The sequence below is a fragment of the Phaethon aethereus genome (genome assembly GCF_964289735.1).
Source record: "Phaethon aethereus genome assembly, chromosome: 4".
Taxonomy (NCBI): Eukaryota; Metazoa; Chordata; class Aves; order Phaethontiformes; family Phaethontidae; genus Phaethon; species Phaethon aethereus.
Window position 1 is genome coordinate 6,830,668 of NC_138578.1, and position 22,161 is coordinate 6,852,828.

The following is a 22,161-nucleotide window of genomic DNA, read 5'->3' on the forward strand; positions in this document are numbered from 1 at the left end:
TACCACGTAAAGAGTAGCTTTGGACTGAGTTCACATGACCTTCCAAAGTTGTTGGTTTTTTTTTAAAAAAAAATCTACTCCTTCCTCTTGAACATAAATACGCTGAGTTAAGAAAGGGGAGTTATGGGTACATGTATATACATACATGTTAAACAGTGCTACTACAGTTACATTCACACCTACCCATTTTTGTTAATGATGGGTAATCCCACCAGGAGTTCTCAGCTTCTACACGCTACTAGCATCACTAATAAAGAACAGAGATTTCAAATAATCCTTCACTGATCTCTGGTTGATTTATGGTATTGTGAAAAATCCTATTCGTACCAGCTGCTGCAAGGAACCGAGTGCTACGCCATATCTGTTATTTTAATTTTTTCTTGCAAATTTATTGCAAAGAATTCTCAATATGTATTCATAAACCTGTTAAAATATCAGCAATTGATACCATTATACCTTTTAAATGCATAAATGCAAAAAAAAATTTGATAGTTCTTGCTTTTAGACAATTAAAATGAAGAGAGCTATCTTTTTGTGGTGAGTTAATAAAATTTCCTAAGAGTAAATTCCAGAAGCTGTACATAAAGTTATTTAGTGCTAAAAATCTACAATACATTTTTCAAGTATAAGATACTGAAAGATTATTGCCAATAAATAGTTGTGCTGTAGTCAAAGCCGTGGTTCCTTTGTTGAATCATTCACATCTCAACATATTAGGATTTAGTTTCTCACTGAGTTTATGTATTAAAATTGCTAACTCTTCTGTTGCTTGGGACTTATCCTCCAAAAGTTCGTAGCGAAGACTGGAGATATCTTGTTTGATTTCCTTTAGTTCACCTGTATTAATCATTGAAAGAAATAAATAAATACCTGTTAGCAAAGTTTAACATGCATTCAATCCTGTTCCGTCAAGTCACATCAGTGCATATTTCAGATCATTATCTCAAAACGCTCATGAGAGCAGGTACAGGGCTGGGGCAGGATGCTTTACCTCTTCTTCATTCGCAACGAATGAATGAATTTGCACCCCTAAATAGTACCAAAGGCATTTTAACAGTCCACTGAACTCTGATGTCGTGCTCCACATGTACACAGAACATCAAAGATTCAAAAAGTGCTTCACACATGTTAGTGACTTAACCACAGCAACATTGCTGAACAGCTGGTAAATATTAGTATCCTCCTTTTAGAGAGAAAAGGCAAAGAGATTTTTTTCTGAAGTGATGTGCCAAGATCACACAGGAAAAGTGTGGCAGAGCTGGCAATAAAACTCACAGCTTCTGAGTCTCTCTCCTCTTCCTTACCAATATCCTTTGAATTAGAAAAAGTCAATGAATTTAAAATTACCTTACAATTTGACACAAGTACAAAAAACACATTTAAAAGAAAGTGATTGTCAAGGCCAGGCTCCTAGCAAGCAACAGCATGTTTTCTGTTATAGGCTATTGAGTTCAAGAGCAGAAGCTTTTTAAAATATTCAAATACTATTCTCCCAGCAAGTATGAGGTATGTGAATTCTTACACGGTAGGCACTGCAGCAAGTTCGTCACTTATGAAATAAAGACTATGAAAGAATACCTAAATTCTCTAGTGATGTGAAACAGGGAAAAATCCCTAGACTTATGTTTAAAATAGCTGCAGTACGTAAGAATGCAGGAGTTTTTTATTTAGAATATAGCAGACTTCAAAAATTGTATTTTCAAAGGCTATATCTATAGTTCAGGTACCAATGAGATGGGCACGACACAAAGAGCACTACATTTGCTATGCAGCTGAAGACTGAGGTTCAGGGGTGGGCTGACTTGCTCAAAGTGAACTTTTCTCTACAACAATTGCTGACAAAGCAAGAACCATGATGTCCATGAACCACGATTCTTCTGCACTGTCTTGCTTATGTAAACACCAAACAGGCATCAGGGAACTGGAAAGACTTGTACGTCCCTGGTACTGTTGGTAAGAGAACAGTCTTTTCATCCATCACTAGGCAGATGATTTCCCCCATCACGGAGCAGGAACGTGAGGAAAGCAATGGGAATTCAGAAAGGCACAAGGGGCACGCTGAGAAGACGACGCTTTTAGGAGCTTCTCTGCTTTTGTCACTCATAAGCTCAGCTCTGTACAGCCACATAGGATGGGGAAGAGTCAGAGTAACAGTCAATGCACAATGCTGCCTTTTGAATGCACAGAGTGGAATTTAATTTCTATCTTCTCTTCTGCTCCCTGCTTCTCACTGCAGAGTTACAGGTAAGCAAAGAATAACTAACAAGAAAAATAAATGCTACGCTGCCTTAGCTGAGCAAGCAGCTCCTTCAGGCCCCTCACATCATATACATGCATGCAGCACCTGATGCTTGCATGCTGGTAAAAGCTGTTCTGGTCCCAAGTTGTTCATCACGGCACACCAGCTGGAGAGCATGAGGCTGCCAGAGTGGCTTGGGCAAGTGTTCCCGGTGCGCCGAAACCAAATAACTATCCCCGACCAGAACTACTTATGCTAAGCAAGTATGTTTTTCTGGTGGCCATCACAGAGATTTCTTACTGGCTGAACCATGACGGTTATAACCTCCAGCCTATGGGGAACAGAACCATTGCTGGGGTGTTACATTGCCAAGAGCAGAGCCAGCCCTGGAAGGAACATCACTCTATTGCCTGATAACCTTTTAGCTAGAGCGCAGAGGAAATTGCCCCATGCTGCACACACCCCTATTATTTTGTTTTGGGAGCCTGCCCAGAGCTTAAAGTTGCTTTTTTGTCCTGTAGGCCTGTGCTTCATTCCTGGAAGGCTGGAGGAAGGAGGACAGCATTCATCTTAGTCTCATCCCAATGGGGAGTCGGGGCGTGCACCTGCAGCATGCACCCCTCACTGCTACCAAAGAAGTTCTGTGCTATCAACAGACACCAAGCTCAGATCCACCGTTTCTCAAAAGATCCCCGGTTGCACACTAAAATAACGGTTTTACAGTTGTCGTTTTTCTCACCATGCAGCTAACTCTATGGAGCTTTGTTTAACGATGTGCAACTTCACAGATGAATATTCCACACAGGTTTATGAAGGAAGGTAATGCAAGTAGTTCATGGTGTAAAGTGGTAAATTGTGTGTTCAGTTGAATGGGAGAGAGAAAGATTTCCTGCAGCTCTAACTAGGACTCTGAAAGTGTGAATATAGTTAGTGGTTTCCTCACACATTTCCTCTGTAACTGTGCGTCATGTCTGCGCTCTTGTTTTTCACCTGTAAAACGGGGCCCATAATATTTCTCAGTTCTACTTCTTTGGTCCTACTTGTCCATTTTTATTGTCACAGGCATACTTCCGCTACTACCTCTCAGAGTTCAGTGCATCTGAAGTTGAAATAAACCCTCTTTTTACCCAAAACCTCCATGCACCACTGTATTCCTAACACAGCGTGAGAAAAATTGTCTCTGAATAGTTCAAGAACAGTCTCCTTACCTTCATTTACTTCATCATTTTCTTTGTCCACTTGTGCTTTCAGAACATAACGTTTTATCAGTCTTTTCATTATTTGCTGCCAGATTAAAAGAGTTATATAATCAGATGAGCATATATAATTAAAGACTATTCACTTTTCTTTCTTAACTATCTCCCTGACATATGCGTAAGTGAAAGAATGAACAGCCCCAGATCAGGCAGTTGCCTCATATGGGCTTTTTTGGCAGCATGCTGAGATTCATCATTATAATAAAGCACCTTTCTCATCCAATTACCTTATATTTACAGAGCACCACAACTTTTTGTAGGGAACAGAACAACAGGAAAATATGTCTAAATGCAACTAATTTAGGCTTTAAGTAGCTTTGGAATAGGTCTACTCTTTGTTAAACTCAGTTCACATGTGAAAGGATGTGTAATAGTAAGAGATAAATATTTACCTTTTTAAAAGAAACAAAAGTTGAGATTTTACAGTCTGACAATGCGGTGTCAGCTGTAAAGGATTAATTAAGATTATATCTGTATTTTTATACCATAACTGCCAGGGCTCCTTGTATGTACTAATATTCTTGAACTGTGTTACGATACCTAATTTAATGTAGCTCATCTAACAGAATTTGCACAGGTTCATACATACCGTCAAAATTTTCACCAGGGAACAAAGCTCCTATTTACTCTTTTATTTCTGAGCTGGAAAGAAGACAGGAAGGTAATATCTGACAGACTCCTCTTACCAGAAAGGAGCATTCCCAATGATGAATGTCACATCTCAGATCATGAGAAGAAAGGAAGGGAAAGTAATGCTAACCTAGTCAGCTCAATGCTTTCACATCCCTTCCCCAGAAACCAGTTTCAGATGTTTGTTTCTCACACTTTCCAAACTGGGACATCAAAGGAAAATCTAAATTTTGTATGGGCTAGTTTTTAAATGCTTCAAATAATTGGGCTTGAACAATAATTGTCTTTTTTTTCCCAGTAGTATCCCAGAGTTTTATTTCTACAGGAGATTTTCTTTATCTGCTGAAGGCAAAATGTACTTGAAACACAAAATTCTGCTAGTAGCTTCACACAGTTCTATTACTCAAATCAGTGACCACTGTATGTACTTACCTGATAGCGTGTCGGCTGATTGAGAATGCTGTTAAAACTGTGTGATTCAAAAACTCTGGAGTTTGACTGAGTGAAAAGGTTTAACTAGGAAGAAATAAGACAAAGTTAAAATATATTATGGAATTCACAGTTAGAATTCAGTTACATTTATTTTTCTTGGAGACACCTTAGGATGTATCTATAGTCACTATATCAGAATATTAGTTCCAAAAATCCTGAGACTGCCTCAACTTATTTGCTCGTTTGGGTTTGGGTTTTTTGTTTGTTTTTGTTTTGTTTTGTTTTGTTTTGGGGGGGTGTTTGTTTTTTGTTTTGTTTTTGAGGTTTTTTTAATACTGATAATTTTGTTCACAGCACAGCTTCAAAGCAAATGTGCTCGCACAGCTGAGGAAATAAGAATCATGACTTGGAGGCAGGGATGAGTGGCCAGAGCAAGAAGAGACTCTCTAAAGTGGCTTTAACAATGAGCTGTTGTGGATCTGCACTCTTAAGCATACTTTTAACTAAAAATACATGCTCCAAACCATTTCTGCTTAGTTCAAAATGTTTTTCCAAAGCACCATTTTCAGGAATAGTAATACATTTAGCAAAATTGTCATTGTTCAATTATTTGAGGATCACAAAACCATCAGATCCCAAATTATTTAAGATTTTTTTGTAGCAGTGGGCTAGAAATAGCAGGGAAAAAAGCCACTTTGGACAAGGTGGCTTTGTGACCAATGCAGAAGCTTTGTAATTACCTAATCAAGGACCTAACTCTTCTCTTATATACACTGGTGAGGGTGAAGTAAAAAACGTGTATCCATAAAAGAACATTCAATCCCCTGATCTTCACCTGTCATTAATTTTCTGCGTGGCCAATTAAAAGTCACTGAATCAGTGATAGCTGACCTCTCTGATGGGGTAGGGGAGCAAACGGAAGTCATCCTCATCTATATAGTAAGTTTGACGCTTCCTGTAACTATCGTGGGTTTTGTGGCTATACTGCATACAGCCTGTGACTTAAGCTGGGCCACAAGTGGGCTATTTTTATCTACTCCAGGTTGCCCACCTTCTCGTGGGCAACAAGACATCAGCTCAGCCACCATTTTTATTAGCTAGTGGGACAGGATTTATCTTTGTACAGTGTAATATATAGTGTGCCAGCCCAGCCTGACACAGAGGCGGCTGCGGGCTGCCCTTCCAAGAGAAATATAATTTGGTTTGTAGCTCAAGAAAACTAGCTCCATCTGACCTGTCTCAGCAGTGACTCAGGCAGGATTTTAGTTCTTTAGTGACTTACAGTCTAAGTATGATAGTAAGTACCTCTGTATGATCTGTAAGCACTACTGAATCTTTTGCTATAGCAGTGTATCTTAGGGCATTGAGGTTTATTTGTTTTGTTTTTTAAACACATCTTCTGTATGGTGACTGGAGAGAACTAATGAACTTCAGGCACTTGGAGCATGAGAGTGCGAAAGATGACCAGTTAGCACCAAAAAAGTGCTTCCAGCTAAACTGATGTAAATCAACATTTTTATTAACATATATCTACTTTGACTACCTACAGAAAACTGGAGAAAACATTTTCTTTACTGGAGATTCAGTGCCACCAACAGCTCAAAAGTCCTAGCCTCCAGAGAGATCTTTCAGGAAAGATGGCTAGACTTGACTTTCTGATAATTTACAATAAAACAAATAAAAATTACTTTCAATGTATTGCTTTCAGTCTTTGCAATACACAGGGCCTTGAGCCTAACTTAATAAAAAAGCCACATGTATCCTCTTTACCCCCCCTGTGCCCCAGTTTGCCATCAGTTAAACAAGGGGAATTGTTACCTAATTCTCAAAAGGGTGTTGTGGCACTGCATTCCATTAATATTTTTACAGAACATTTAGATACCCAAATTTAGAATGTCACGGAAGTGCTGAAGATTATTATTACCAATCCCCCCTCCTTCCTGTTGTCTTCTGTTGAAAACACAGATTTTAACAGTAGGAAGCAAATATCATACTGACCACACTTCACCCTTTTCCTGTCCTAGTGAAAGGAAAAGTTTTCTCCCCTTATTCCCCTTGCCATTTTTTTTTTTTTACCCTGAACTAAAAATCTTTCTAACGGAGGCTGAAAGCATCTTTATTCGATATTTAGGTCATTCCTCAGGGCAAGTATATGCATCTTTGACTACTCAGTTAATTTTCTTTTAACTGTGTTCTTCCAGTCATTGGACCTTGTAGTCCTAAGAAAATTTATTGCTATTTTTTTGTTTTATGCAGCAAGTTTAGGCTAATAAATGCTTGACTAATTACCATACTATCATCAGAAGCACATATTATACCCCCAAACTTAGAGAAAAGCAGAATGATGGAATAGACATACAATTCCTCACTGCAATGAAAAGATTTCAGTACCTACCCTAGATTTGGAATTGCCCATTCCCATTTCAATGTCCTTCTGTAGCCGTCTCCTCCTGCACTTAGAGAAGTTAATGATCCTCATGATGAAATAGAAAAAAGATTTGGGGCTTGGCACAAGACTGAATGGTGGAGGTAATGTTTTTCCATCATCAAAATACGATAACCAAAGTTTAGAACGAGCAAATTTCCACTCTACATCACTGTCATCCTGTGTTAAGATATAAAAACAAGTACATGCTTTGTTTTTATGAAATGCAAAGCTTCTTCCAAATGAAACTTCTTTTAAATATCTACCCTCTCTGTTTTTACATAAAATGTTATTTTCTTGCTAGTAAGAAAGATTCCCAGTAGTTCTGCAAAAGTGCAACCACTTTATCAAGTCTATTTTAACTGAATATCAGTTGTTTCTTTTTGGCAACATCTCATTGACAATACTTAGTTAAAGCATGTGAACCATTTAAAAAAGTGTTGTTTTTGCACTGAGTGAAAGCCAACATATAAATTCCTCGCTATTTAAGGTGGAACTCTCTTGGTTTTTTAAAATCTTGTTTTTCCTCATTGAAGTGGTCACATGCATTTGGTACTCACACAAGTGATGAAGTATCAGCTTCAGGGCAGACATGGTTTAAAATGGAAGTACTCAAAGCTTTTTACATAACCATGAAAAGTAACTCTGATTTATAATGGAGTATGGAAAATACAAACTTTGCTGTCATGAAGAAACTGTGTTAAAAACTGACAAACGGATTTTGTCCTAATACATTCTTACTGAAGAATGTACTTACTCCATTCCAAGGATGAGCTTGGTTTATTCCAACGGTGAAAAGTTTGTGTGTTACAACTAGTTTTCTTCTGCTGAACTCCCTGACATTTCCCAGAAGTCACTGATATAGTCTATTTGTACACTATATCTTAGATAATCTTTTTTTTCCTGCTAGTGTGGGTGTGTGCCTGCATCTATATATAGTACTCCTTGAATAATATCAGAACTCATGGTCTGGAAAAATGGCACTATAAATATGCTTTTACTTTCATTTCAGCAACTTGGGATTTACTTTTAAAACCCAAGTATCTTATACACTTCAAATTTTTGGAATTTTTTATTGGAGTTGGATGCTAAATACTCTAATTAATTATCTTTAGAAATGAAGACACTTTGTCATCATAGTGAAATTCAAATAAAATACATCTCTTTTCATAAGCAATGCAGCCAATAATTTTTTATGAAATTCAAGTATTCGTTCAACTAAGCCATTTGGCACATTTGGAGAAATACTGCCACTATATTTTCAGGGCATACGGCAAAGCTCACTAAGCCTAGAATCAAGTTTTAATAGCGTACCTAAAGCACATATTACAAACAAAGCTTGTAAGTATTGTGAACTGTGACTCAGTCACAACAATCTTGAAGATAAGCACCTGTATCATTCTCCACGTACAAAGGTATATAAACATAATAAAGTATGTCCGTGTATTACTGCTGTGCATAAGTGTCTAACATCTGCACATTTAGCTAAAAAGTTTGACGATTGGAACTAAAAACCAGATTTCCATTAAAGAACACAACAAAACACATTTAATCTGTATCCTAATGATCTGCCAAAGATTGAAGTGCACTACATTAAGGAAACATACAATAAGCACCCTAAGGAAACCAGGAATGAACCACCCATGTCTAAAATGTTATGCCCACTAACTTTGTTTTCTACTTCACAGCAGTCTTCATTGGAATATTACTTTAGATTTTAAGGTTTATGGATGGATGACATCTCCTTAGATGTCCATACATATGTGGCACAAGAGAACTACTTGTTCAGATCCTGTAAGGTTCTGCAGCTTGGCTGGGTTGTTAGATAAAGTCAGTGCTAGGAACATGGTATTTTTTGTGATCTCCTTTACTGAGGCAACCTCTTCACTGTACTTTTGCATATCAAGATGTGTTCATTGAAATAATTCCTAGTAATTCTCCCCTTTTTCAACATAATAAAAGAGAATAACTTGAGAACAGAGCCCACCTCAATTTCTTGATATGAACTGTTGATCATAGCAATCAGCATGTTCAGCAGAACTACCACCATTGTTACATTGTATATGCCATAAAGAACATAACCAATGTTCTCTATGAACTTATGATCATATTTGAGGACAACAGAGGTTACTTCAGACAAGCCAAATATTGACCAAAATAAGGTCTTGAAACTTTCTTCCACTCTGCAGAAAAAAAGAGGAAGGCATTATTACTAACTACACAAATAAATATTTAAGTTGTGTTTACAGTAAGTGATAAACAATCTCAAGTAATTTGTCTGTGAACCAGGTTTGTAGAGCACTGATCAAAACAACAAATATGCAAGAAAGTATTTTTCACAGTATGTTCCATTTCTCCACAGTGCTCCACCTATCCATCACAGATAATATAATACTACTACTACTACTACTAATAATAATAATAAATGCAAAACAACAGTCCAGGAATTAGAAAGGTATTCTATTTCTATGTTTTGAGGTGAAGCCTATTCTCATCTCGTTATTTTCCAGTCTAACTCTGCAGGGCGCAGACCTTCCCTGTCCTAATAAAGCTAAAAAGGGGACTGACGGGAAGGAGCTTTGAGTTCCTTTAATCAGAGCTTCTGATTAAACCTTCCATTAGGAAGGGTGCGCTCAGAAGTGGGCAGCAGCAGGTTCAGCAGTAAAACTGACAAACCAAAGGGATTTCATGGGATTTGTTCAAGACTTGTTGAAATCAGTAGGAGCCAGGCACTTCAACAGGAGGCAGGCACCTAGATACCTTTAAGGCTCTGGGTCCAGGACGCAGTGCCTCCATGCTCTTGTCTCCATCCCATCAGGAGGGCGATTCCTGAGGAACGGAGCTGCCCAGGGCTCTTGGAGAGCTGCCAGACAGCTCTTCAAGCCTTCAGGATCCTTTGAGAGTGGATCCTCTTCAAGCAGTCCTCCTCATGCTGCCACTCCTCTTTCCACTCAGGAAGCATCGCTACAGATTGACCTGTCATGCAGTCAGGACACAGCTCACTGCAAAGCTCTAGTCTGCCTCACTGAGAGGTGCGCTAACGAATGCAACGTAAGGCATCTTGATATTCAATAAAAATTTTGATGTGCTTTCCATTGTACCCTACAGAATTTACTGAAAATTACTTCTTTCTCTGTGTTGCCAAGAAGTGAACCAGATAGCTGTATTTTGGTAAGTATAACTAAAATATGCCAGTACACATGTCTTTAGTTACCCGTTTTAACACTGATCAATGATTTTTAAATACAAACAATATACGAATGGATGTATACTCTAGTAAAATAACACCTGTTTAAGCAAAGAATATTAATAAGCATTTAAACTGTATGCGTATTAGACACCTGATATCAAATACTGTAACAAAAGTATCATCGTATTTCATTATTTATCTAAAGAAAAGGCAATGAGTAAGAGTAAGTGCAAAAATCAGGCTCAGATTAAGGAAGAGTCATGGAATCAACCACAGGAAAATATAGCAGTTTTTACAGAAGTCATGTCTCCTGTAGAGAGATGGGAGAAAAGGAAAAGTTCTGAATTTCACCATCCCATGGGATTCTGGTTTGGAACATCCTAAATATTTATCATTCTGAGCACCATCTTGTTTCAGGAAATTAAAAAAACAAGCAAACAAAAAAAAAAAACAACCCAACTTTGGGGATCATAGCAATCTCATTGCATGGAGACTTATAACTACCTATTCTTCTGTACTCCTATGATCCATAATAAGCAGTTATCATCTAGATTATACACTTGGATCCCAAAGAGCCCAATGCAGTTTATAGATTTGTTTCAGTACCGCTCTAAGAGAGAAACATGCCGTCTACAGAATCACTGTCTCTGTTTCTTGACAAATTAAAATTATTTGGAGGCCTATTACTAAAATCTAGGGTAAATCTCTCCGTTTATCAATTTCCCAGTTGCTTTGGGAAAGTGTCATTCAGAAGAAATCAGTAATATTTTCTTGCAATTTGTTGTCTGTGTGATTAACATAATATACAGGTAAAATTATTTTAGACTGCAATGAAAGCTTTAATTAGACAAGTAGGAAAGAATCGGTCTTTTGTATTTGGCTTTCTCAGGTTCTGAGATACCCAATTTCTCAAGGACTTCAATTGACTTCAGTTTTATTTTACCGCAAGGAGACAGCACACAATATCTCACAGACTTTGTTACCTTAGTGAAAAACTAAAAGTTTCATATTGGCTTTTTATTTAAACATAACTTCATACTTACGTTGTAAAGGCTGGGTTTAGTTTAGCTCCAAGGTAGTAGGAATATAGTATGAACATTCCAATCATAAATGCAAGAAATACCATAATAAAAAGGACCATAAACTTGAAGATGTCCTTAACAGTCCTTCCAAGTGAAATCTGCAAGGGCCCAAAACTCTCATTTGCAGGCAGGATATATGCAATCCGAGAAAAGCTAAGAACGACAGCAATTGCGTAAAGGCCTTCAGATATTATCTGAGGATCAGATGGGAGCCATTTATCTCTAGCTGGAAGATATGAAATATAGGGGTAAATATAAGGAGTTGCTCATTTATCACAAGGTTTAAAAATAAATCTTGATAGGATTTTCCATGAACGTGTCTGAATTTAGTTGAGACAAATAGCTGGAGAATCTAGTGGTTGCTGCTCTATTCATATTTCCTCTAAGTCACAAATGATGAATATGTTACATTACCTTTCACTAGAAGAAAAACTATACTTGAAGAAACATGACATTTTCTTCTACAGTTTGCATTTTCACCCAAACTACATGACAATAAATAATTCCTTATTGCTTTTCTTTAACACAGTTGGATTAACTGTCTTAATAAGCACTATGCTAAAGCCAGAAATTTATTCATATTTTGTGTTTTATTGATGGGAAGTTAGCAGTGTTGGTTAATGAACAATTTAATTTGTTAATCTCACCAATCTTTTGCCATTGTTGCAAGTTCAGGATATAACCTAGTATCCTACTGAAAATGTGAAGATTTTTGCCATTTACCTTAACAGTAATAAGACTGTGGGTTTTTGGGTTTTTGTTTCGGTTTGGTTTTGGTGGGGGTTTTGTTGTTGTTGTTTTTGGTGTGGTTTTTGTTTTTGTTTTTTGGGGGGGGTGTTTTGATGGTTTTATTTGTTTTTTTTACAATGTAATATGCACAGAAACAATTCAGTTATATAAAACTCATAAATTGTTTATTATGTGAATCAATGCACCATCTTAGCCAAATACCACTGAATTAAAATGTTTCATATTCAAAATACCATGTTTCTGAATGTGTATTTGCATATGTAAAAATTCCCATTGATTATACAGCAATTAATGTAAATAACAAAACCAAGTCTGCTATTATAATATATCAGAGTTCATAAAGTATATGCTAAAATACACTGTCAGCAAATACAGTCTTTGCTGGTGTTGCAAACAGAGATTCATCACACCTTTAATTACAATTTCTGCACTGCAGTAACTGTTTAGTACTTTTATTCTACTTGAGCAGATCTTTACTGGGTTCCGTATCCTTCCTTTATCATGAAATGTTGATAGATCTTTACGTGTATGAATGACTGTATCAAACATCTGAACCAAACAAAAAAAAATTCACATCAAAATTTTATCTGTTGTGCATTAAGTCAAGAATAAAATATAGCTTGCAAATATTTAAAATCAAGAGGGTCAAATTTATCTCTAGGATAAACAGTTAGAACAAAATTACGGACATCTACATTTGAACAGATTTTGTCCTTATGCCTACTCTTTGGTTTTAATATATTGGCAAACTTGTTTGTCAAATTAGCGTCATTACAACTATTGTTTAAATAGCATAGAAAGAAAAATATTGAGGCAGAAATAGTTAGACAATGCAATGAACACAGACACACAAATATTCGTTTTAAGGCTTTGAAATGCTAGTACATCCTACCAGTTTTTCTGTGTTCACATCTGTATTGCAGAAAAGTTAAACTCACCGTACGTAAAATATTCTATTTCTGGAGGAAGTGTGACCTCAGAGAGGTCATTCTCCTCAATGTAGTTGTCCACATACTGTTGTGCTTTTGTGGCCTGCAGGAATGCCAGAAGCCTTGCTGTGAAAGCAGCAATGAAAATGGACAGCATCCCAAAATCCAAAACATTCCATAACTGCAAAATATATTCCCTGGGTCCTTCCAGCCACAGCTCTTTGCATTCTGACCACATCATACCTGCAAGAAGAAAAGAAAAAAACATGGCAACATTGGTCAAATTCTTTTTATTAAGACTGTCTGCATTCTCCCATTTCATGAAACCAGGTGGTACCACTGGAGCAAAAATTCACTTATTTGCAGTGTCACAGGGTCAGCCTTGAGTAAGGCTCTCTTGGTTTCAACAGGGTTGATCAAAAATGGCAAGGTATTAATTGATATGTGGGGATAAAGCTCAGACATCTCCACATAGGGTAGCATAGAGCCACAACTTTTTGGTGAAAGTATTATGGTCTAACAACATAACCGTATGCTGTACTTCCAAAGAAGGAAAAAATGTTAAATGTGGAAAAAGAACTCCTCTCATTTCCTTACCATTTACATGCATGGATTAATTTTTACAGAGGAGCACAACTACCCAACTACACAGATGACCGAGTATAAAGGGCATGATTATACTACTGGTTCTCCACTTTACAGAATAAGATGCTTTTCAGCATAGAAAGTGGAATTTGGCTATGTGTAATTCAGTTTTCTTATTCAAACTTCTCAGCAATTCATTTACATGGATTTAATTCAGGTCACAGCCTCATCACAACCTTGAGATGTAGTTGTTGTGAATCAAGACTTTTTCTTACTGCAAAGAAGTTTCTTAGGCAAACCAAAACAAAACAACAAACCACAACCCCACAACTTTTTTTCTTGTTTCCCTGCCTGGGTAATTCAGAGAGGGTACTGCTGCCATCCCGACCATACATACAGCAGCTATGCCCTGGATTGGCTTGAGTCTGGTTGTCTTTGGAGTGCCAAAGAAATTTCTGACAGTAACAGAGTCCTAAAGATCACCAAAATCTCAGTCCTTGTCTTCTGTCAAATAAAGAGGCAGCTCCCCACGAGCATATGCCGGGACTACCAAAAGGTAGCATACAAGGGGTATGTATCTCCCTACCCTAACATAATTTAAGATAAAGCAGTGCTTAAATCAGGAGATACGGGGATTCAAAAGGGAGAGCAAGGCACTTTCATGTAGCAGCTACAGCAACTCTTCCTTTCTCTTCCACAGCCTGTAAAAGCTGAGAACGCTACATTATTATGTGGCTAAACTGACATTTTGATACATAAAGCACCTGACTTTGATGGAATGCTAGAAGATAGCATTTTCTGCCATACAGTTTCAAACAGGCTGACAGCTGATCAGGTTTGGGGGGGGAGGTGGGGAGGAAGAGTAATGAAAACTGACTCATTAGCCCCCTGACACTGGTAGAAACTGTGATTTCCCCAAATGCTACCTAGGCAGCAATGCCACGTACGCACTGGTGTGCTAGTATATTAACAGCAAGCAGTAGGAACTTCTGACCTTCTGGCACGTACAGCAGCATAGGCTTCCTGATACTATTTAGGAAAACCACTTCAGTAAAGTGTAATTTCTGTGGTGTTCTCTTCAGCAAGCCTGCACTCCTGCTACAAATGCCAGAATTACCAAACAGTGCAGCAAATCAGCAAACAAAATTTTACTCCATGCTGCAAGAGGAGGAAGCACAGAGATGTTCTGATGCTCTCACCAGTTCTAACGCACTGTTATCTGCCCTAAGGGTTTATTCTAACTGCCCAGCAGCTGGAGCAGGGGTTTGGGACCTGGGTTTTTCTTCTTTCTTTCAGAATTTGTATCTGCAGCAAAACAGTTGACATAAAGATGAAGGGGCAATATACCTACCAAGTACCCATACCATGATCAGCATTTCTGTCCAGGTGAACTGCGTAGTTTTCACCCTAAAGATCTGCTTAGGGTAATCGGTAACAGTGACATTTGGTAGCGTTGTTATACCTTCAAATCTGTCTGAAGCATTGAACACCAGCAGGCCTAGGAAAATAATGAAGGATGCTGCATGTGCCACAAATTTCATAAATGGGCTTCGAAGAATTCTCCCAAGCTGCAAAGGCAAAATAAAAGCGGTCACTCAGTTTTCTCAGAGAAACAAACTCTTTCATCAAGCATTCCAGAAGCATAAATGGCCACTCAGAGCTCAGGACAGTCTGAAACCTCAGTTCTAAAGGATACTCTTCTAAGTGCACTGAACTGTGATGCTTTATCATTTCAGGCTGAAGTCTCCTAAAGGCAGCTTCACAGAGTATGTTGTCCTGTTAGCGAGTGTTCATGCTATCCCATAAACTCTAGATGGCAATGTTTGAGGGGAAACGCTCTAAGGAATTACAAACGTGCAATGGCAGTGACCAGAAAGATTTTGATCTGATATCCACAAATACCAATGAGGGTGGAAGCAAGTTCATGGAAAATAAATAAATAAGTACAATCCCCAAGTAGCAAAATGCTTTCCCCACCAACAAGAGTATACTATTTAGCTTGTCTATAACTATAGCTAGGAAAAATTACAGACTCATCTTCTCATCTCTGGCTACTGTATTCCTCCATCCACAGAATGTATGTTCAGAACTGTAAGTGCCAAATCAATAACATGTGTCTACTAAAAATAATGACTGTTCCATCACAATCGAGTAACAAGGATAAGATCAGAAATATTACTATTTTCAAATAAATTCAGCTGATTTCATTCACATCTGCACCTGGTAGAAGAACAAAACAACAACAGCAGAGGCAGTCCATCTGCACCAGAAGAGAGCACTGGCTGCCTCCAGAAGACCACACTGGAAAGAGCAATTGGCCCATCTCTATTACTCACTGTATGAAAAAGAAGAGTCTGTGATCCCATCAGTACTAGCCTTATCCTGCAAGCCAGCATCAGAACTGCCAAGCTATAAGCCCACTCTTCTGAGAGCAATACTGACAGTATCCTTTATTTAGGCCGTGAAGGTCTCATGTGGCCAGTGCTGTTGCAACTCCCCGCTCTGTACTCAAAAAACGCAGTTACCAGTGAGGCTGCACCACAGGCAGCAATTTGTGCATTGGCTCAGGCAGAGATGGCACTGAGATTCCCTAACGACGCTCTTTGGAAACCTCTTCAGGGGAATGCATATGTAGGCTTACTTGTCCTTCCTAGCCCGCTTCCCTTTGGGAGGAGTAAGTACCTTTGGAATACACCTCTTTTCTGCAGCCTGAGCGGAACAATGCTTGTCTCATCTCTGCACAAGGTGTGACAAGGTAGATGCTAGACAGACCTCTTCATCTTAACTGCTGCACACTCCTGTCTCCTTCAGTACGATAGTACAATATTCTGCTCCGCACATAATGCCTGACTTCTATTAATGTTAATATACAGTTCTAATGTGATAAACTATCACATACATCACCAATGTTCCAATATTATACAATATTCCAAAATACTCTGTGAAGAGTTGCATTATCAGCAGTATCGTGTAAGAAGAAAAAACAAAGTTCAGCAGATGAGGAACTAGAAGTAGCTTTCTTATTTCAAGGAATGGTTTCCCTGAACCTGGGGTCAGCCAGTATGAACTAAGCAGACCAGCACACACTTAACAGCATTTACTACCTGTGCAAACAAGCTCAGGTTCCTTTCCTGCTCCTGACCTTTAGAAAGCATTTTGAAATTACACTATCAAACAACTGATCTGAACGTACAGTACTTTTATTTGACATGAGCGCTAGGAAAAATGTCAGGTCTTTCTGGTACTGGGAACTAAAGCTCAAGGACAAATGTCACTTCTCCATATTAGACACCAGCTAAAACTATATTAATACATTTCTATGATATGCAGCTGTGAGTGAGGAGTATCTCCACTACAGTTATTCATGGAAAGTGACATTTCAGACAGTAATGGGAGTAACAATTATGCTATTCTCATAAAGCTTTATCTTTAAAGTAAATAAATAGTTAACCCAGAGAAAACATCAGGTTCCCTCGAAATGTGCAGGAGATGAGCATACCCCTTTTGAGGTGAACTACATGAGCAAAATATAAATGAATGAAACTCACAGTTCTTTGCTGTACGCTTTTTAAGGAAATAAAACTGAAAGACCACTTTCAGCACAGAAGTAAATTTACTTAACGTTCTAAAAAAAAAAAGTTAACGTAACAGAGAAATCTTCCTCCTTCTGATTTACCAAAGATCTATCAATATGCTTCATTTGCAGACAATTCACATGCTACAGACTGTAAGAATTTCAGACAAACTGCTGTTATTTTCATTGTGAGGAAAAATCATCACAGGAAATCATCAGGAAAGCTGGAAGCACCCATGTATTTTCATATAAATTTAAAGAGGGAAGAGTTTACATTTGTGCTCTTTTACAGATATACTCTACCACATGGTTGGAATATTGCATTTAACTTATTTTCTCCTCTATGGTTCATCTGGTAAATAGACCTCCTAGGGCAGGAATAACAAATATTTCACTTAAGATTAAGTTCTGCATCAGTGAAGTCAACAGATGTTCTGCTAATGGTTTATATGGGAACTGATGGCATCTTAAGAGCTGATGCTGAGGAGACCTAATACACGATCTGAGTGGTGTTTTTCAAAAAATCCATGTTACTAATACAAACAGTTACATAGCAGCGATTGCGAGGTGAGCATGATCTACAGAAATTTAAAAAAGAAAAAAAGCTCTCAGAGACGGGTTTTCTTCCTTTAAACTTAACAATAATTTATTTTCATGCTTCATCACTGTGGTCCCCTCTTTATAGTGTAAATAAAACAAATAGCATCTTTAGGCTCAAGACTAGAGATTACTAAAAATACCATTAATTAGTTAAAATTTGGAAGCAGCAGAATCAGAGGTACAACACTGCATTTTGAATGCCAGAAATTGAAAAACAGCTCCCAGAATAATACAAGATACGTAATTTATAAAATTCAGTACCCTGCTACATGGTGCAATCCAATAACCAATGGCTAGAAATGGAAGGCCCAATGCCACAACCAGCACAACCAGACACTTGATAGCTATGGTCTGCTCCCGTAATCCTGAGAGATTTTCATACCAGATAGTCAGTAGCTGTTGCTGACAGTTTGGATGGGCCACAAACTGTAAAGACAAAGAAAGAAAACCAAGACATATTATAATTTATAAGAAGAGTTATAGAACTGCTACATACATGATCATGATCACCTTAAGGTATAAATTAACACCAGATATTTAAGAACAATTTTTTTTTCTCCTTACCTTGAAAATAAAGGTTAATTAATAAAGAAGAAACTGCTGAGCTGATTTAAAGCAGCACTTTGGGGACAAGGTTGCATATGTGGACAGCCATCGCCTTTTATATGTATTATTAGAACAGCTTCGCATACCCAACTGGATCCTGTCAGAGTTGAGCCTCAGTCCTAACTTCCAACAATTTCTCAGCAAATCAAGCTGATCCAAGGTACATGCAGAATTTCTGCAGAAACTGAAAATTCTGGGCTGACCATAATCCACTGTTAGCCTCTCCCCTTCCTGCACATGCTCTTCACAGACCTCCTCAAACATCATTGCTCTTTGATTTGGTTCTTTGAAAAAGGCTCCAAATACCTCCTTAACCATCTATATATTTTCAGCCTAAAGCTTACTGAGGCAAGAAATAAATGAAGCAAAAGTACAGCACAGAATCTTAAACCTCACCAGAACGCACAGAGGTGAATATTAAAAGGGTTTCTTCTCTCTTACTACCATTAATGGTGCTAGCTATCACCTCTAGTCAGATGGGGATTTGGAAAGTAGTCAGAAGCCACTTACCACAAACACATTTTTATGTTTTGTGGAAAATAAAATTTAGCATTCAGTAATACAAGGAAATATAATTTTGTGAACCGGATGAAAAACTGATCTTATGGTTTTGATGATGATCTAAGGACTCTATAATAAATTGTATTTTGCTGTACAGTTTTGTATTTTCTCTAGGTTCATGCCTTTGATACTCTCTCAGCTGAAAAACATGAAATCCTCAAATTCAACAGTTTTTAAAAATAACTTTTGTTTTTTCACTACTTTAAAGATCCCTGAATGTAGAGATTGTTATCACTTATAGAGTATTATGCTATTCTTTGTGTTTTAGTGAGTTGTTAACAGCTTAACAACACACTGCAGAAGGCTCAAATAAGATCCGAGGTGGTATATGTTAACTGAAACATATAAACATTTCAGTGATTTCTGAGCAAGATAATTTTATTTTTAACAAATTCTTTCATGAGATGTTCCTTTTATCTTTGCTGATTAGTTTACATTATTATTTGTCATTATTAAGTATTTGCTTATTTTTCCTATAGCAGAAGGACTAAAAGGTATCAAACATAATAGAGGAAACCACAAGAGTAGATGTATACAAATATCTGAATAAATACAGTCTCTGATAAAATGACCAAAAGTTGATTTATTCAGGCATTTAAACAAGAATGTCCTGATTGTCAGTAGTCTAAGCATACACACCTATTGCTGAATTTCAATTCATTGAATGTCAGGCCATATTTTGAATGTTCAACTCCACATCCAAATTTTGGTACTTAGTTTTCTTATACCCAGACATGGACACATGAAAGATGATTTTTGAAATACTTACTCTCTTTTGACTATCTGATGCCCACTGAAGTCAATAGTAAAATTTCCACTAACCTTAACTAGGCAGAGCCCAGACAGCATCACGAACTTTTGTAACCAACTGCTTTAAAATGAGGGTGGGCAGATAAACATCAAGACAAAGAAATAGGGCCTCAAGTGAATCTATCATGATCTAGTCATGAAAAGCCAATCAGACAAGTGGAAAAACAGGCTTAGGATTAATACTCAACTTCTCCTCAGACAGTTATTACAACACAGACTTGCTCTCCCAAGCCTTTTGTGCAAGCTGTGTTTGTCCCTAGCTTCCACAAATTCTTCCTTAAGTGTCCCAAAAGTGAAAGGGAGCAACGATTGAAATGTTACGATACTAAACTGGTACATATTAAGGATCTAATATCCACTTAAAAAAAACCAAACCCAAAACCAGTAAACTTCTACCTCTCTCCTATTGCAGCAAATACCTGCAAATGTTATTTTCCTAGCTTCAGTAAGATTTCAGTATGTTCACAGGGAAAGGGAATGATTCCCAAACTAATTATGGAATGATAAAACAAGCTGCTGCCAACAACTGCATTTCTTTAGATATGCTTTAAGTTTTATTTTACTGAAATCACTTTTGGTCAAGTTTGTTGAAGGGTGAGCATGTATTGCTCTATTTTTAAAGCACTGTTATATTTCTTTAGGATGAAGCAATGTGGACAGAGGAGAGTCTGCAGCCACTCCATCAGGGTCATGTCATGTAACCAGGAGTGTGTAGCCCATGCTGGGTACTGCTACTGAAGAAACCTAAGGGGTGGGAGGGAAGAAGATTTCTATAGCTCCCTACATTCTTTGCCCATTATATTTACATTTCTGCTTAAGTCCATTTATAAAGCGTTATCATACTCACCATTATCACTATTACTATACCATGTCCTGTGAGACTGCCACTTCAAAACAGCATGTGGGACATCAGTTAAGCACAAGGGTGAACAGCCTGGTTATCACAGCAATTTGAAGAAATCTGGTAACATACTTGTCACACTGGTTGACAATAACTAGTAAATCGGAGTAAAGAATGCTAGGTAGTTTCACAAAAAGGATCTGAAAACAATTCTAATAACTCTGATAATCTATGTTGGATTAAGAGTGAGATTTGATCCGAGTTACTTATACTTTAAAAAAAAAATTAAAAAATAATGTAAACCTTGGATATCCATTTTATTATCCTCTGTACTCTGTTGAGATCATAATGTACTATATACACTGTTGTTTGCCAGGTCTTGTCTGCAAATCTCCATTTATATTCCAAATCTCATTAAAAAGTGCATACAGTAACACAATAGGGCAGACTTCTTAAAAAAATAAAACTAAATCATTGGCAATGAAAGCAGGGAACCTTAAAACTCTCAAGAGGAGGAATCTGAAGCTGTTGCATGAACTTGGAAAAAAGGGGAGCAATCTTCGTATTTTAATCCACTTTGCTCTAAAACGAAAGTCTGAAAGCATTGACCTGTTAGATCACATATTAATTCAGTTTGTACCTATAGTGGAATGGCCAACAGAAATAAATAAAAAGATTCTAAAGGTCTTTTAAGACATTAATGTCAACTTGAACTATGTTTGTATTCTTTTTTATTAGGCTGCCACCTTTTAAGCTTATACACCATAAAATCTGCCAGCCTGGCCCATTTGAAAAAAAGAGAAGACTGTTTTTTGTGTATTTGTGCATTCTGACACATGGCCCCAGTCTCTTCTTTTGCTGAGATAAATTCAATTCTCAACTCGGAACATGAAGGGACAAATCCCACAGCAGATTAACTATGGCCAAAGACAGGAAAGTAAATGGTTACTTCAAATTACGACAACATTTTTAAAAAGCAGGCTTAAAACTGTAGGGAAGAGGAGAGAAAAGAAACACACACATCATTCTCTCCTGTTACCAGAGGGAATGGGAAGAAGCAGCAAAGGAGCTTGAAGGAGGAGCTCACCCGAGGCTATGAATCAGCCCATGGGCCCTCTTGTGTCTCGTCCAGAGCTGTGTGCTCGTTTATTCCTCCTGGTCTATCAACATCTTGATCTGATGCTAAGAGGAGATCTGCCTGTGCTATAATTTCCCCCAGAAAAGGGAGGAGTTGGTGAATAAGATGCCAATGACTATAGCAAGTTCTACTCTGGCAGTAAGTCTAAGGGCTCTCGAAAAGATCTTAGCAACTTATTTAACGGTTGGCAGCTGCACAATATGCACCACTTCCAAGCCCTCAGAGCAACTCATGTCACTTCTCTCATCCAGAAAAGCTCTGAAATTCATCCTTCTCTCCAGCTCTGCTGAAATATTTCAATTCATGATTTTGTTGGTTTTATTTTCAGCAACTGCAACCTCTTCTATGTTTTTTCCCCCATATGTCTGTCTCACCTATGGCTTCATCTCCTCCAAGGACACTAGATTCATATCATATTTCACCTACCAATCACATCACCTTACAACCTTATTCTTTCTGCATTCCTCTTCTCTCATCCTACTTTCCATGCAGTTTCTTACTTCTTAATATATG

General features: G+C 37.7%; 1 protein-coding gene across 2 annotated transcripts in view; it reads right to left on the minus strand.

Annotated features, from left to right (window-relative positions):
• Positions 1-694: 694 nt before the first annotated feature.
• Positions 695-22,161, minus strand: part of TRPC3 (transient receptor potential cation channel subfamily C member 3) — a gene marked incomplete at both ends in the record, with an annotated part of 45,574 nt that continues 24,107 nt past the window's right edge. The window contains 9 exons of one of the 2 annotated variants that reach the window (XM_081999751.1): positions 695-837; positions 3,448-3,523; positions 4,558-4,641; positions 6,953-7,162; positions 8,970-9,165; positions 11,216-11,480; positions 12,943-13,176; positions 14,870-15,086; positions 17,954-18,118. In XM_081999751.1, coding sequence (XP_081855877.1) covers positions 695-837; positions 3,448-3,523; positions 4,558-4,641; positions 6,953-7,162; positions 8,970-9,165; positions 11,216-11,480; positions 12,943-13,176; positions 14,870-15,086; positions 17,954-18,118 — 1,590 coding nt within the window. The remainder of the gene's footprint in view (positions 838-3,447; positions 3,524-4,557; positions 4,642-6,952; positions 7,163-8,969; positions 9,166-11,215; positions 11,481-12,942; positions 13,177-14,869; positions 15,087-17,953; positions 18,119-22,161) is intronic. The other variant, XM_081999752.1, reaches the window with a different exon arrangement.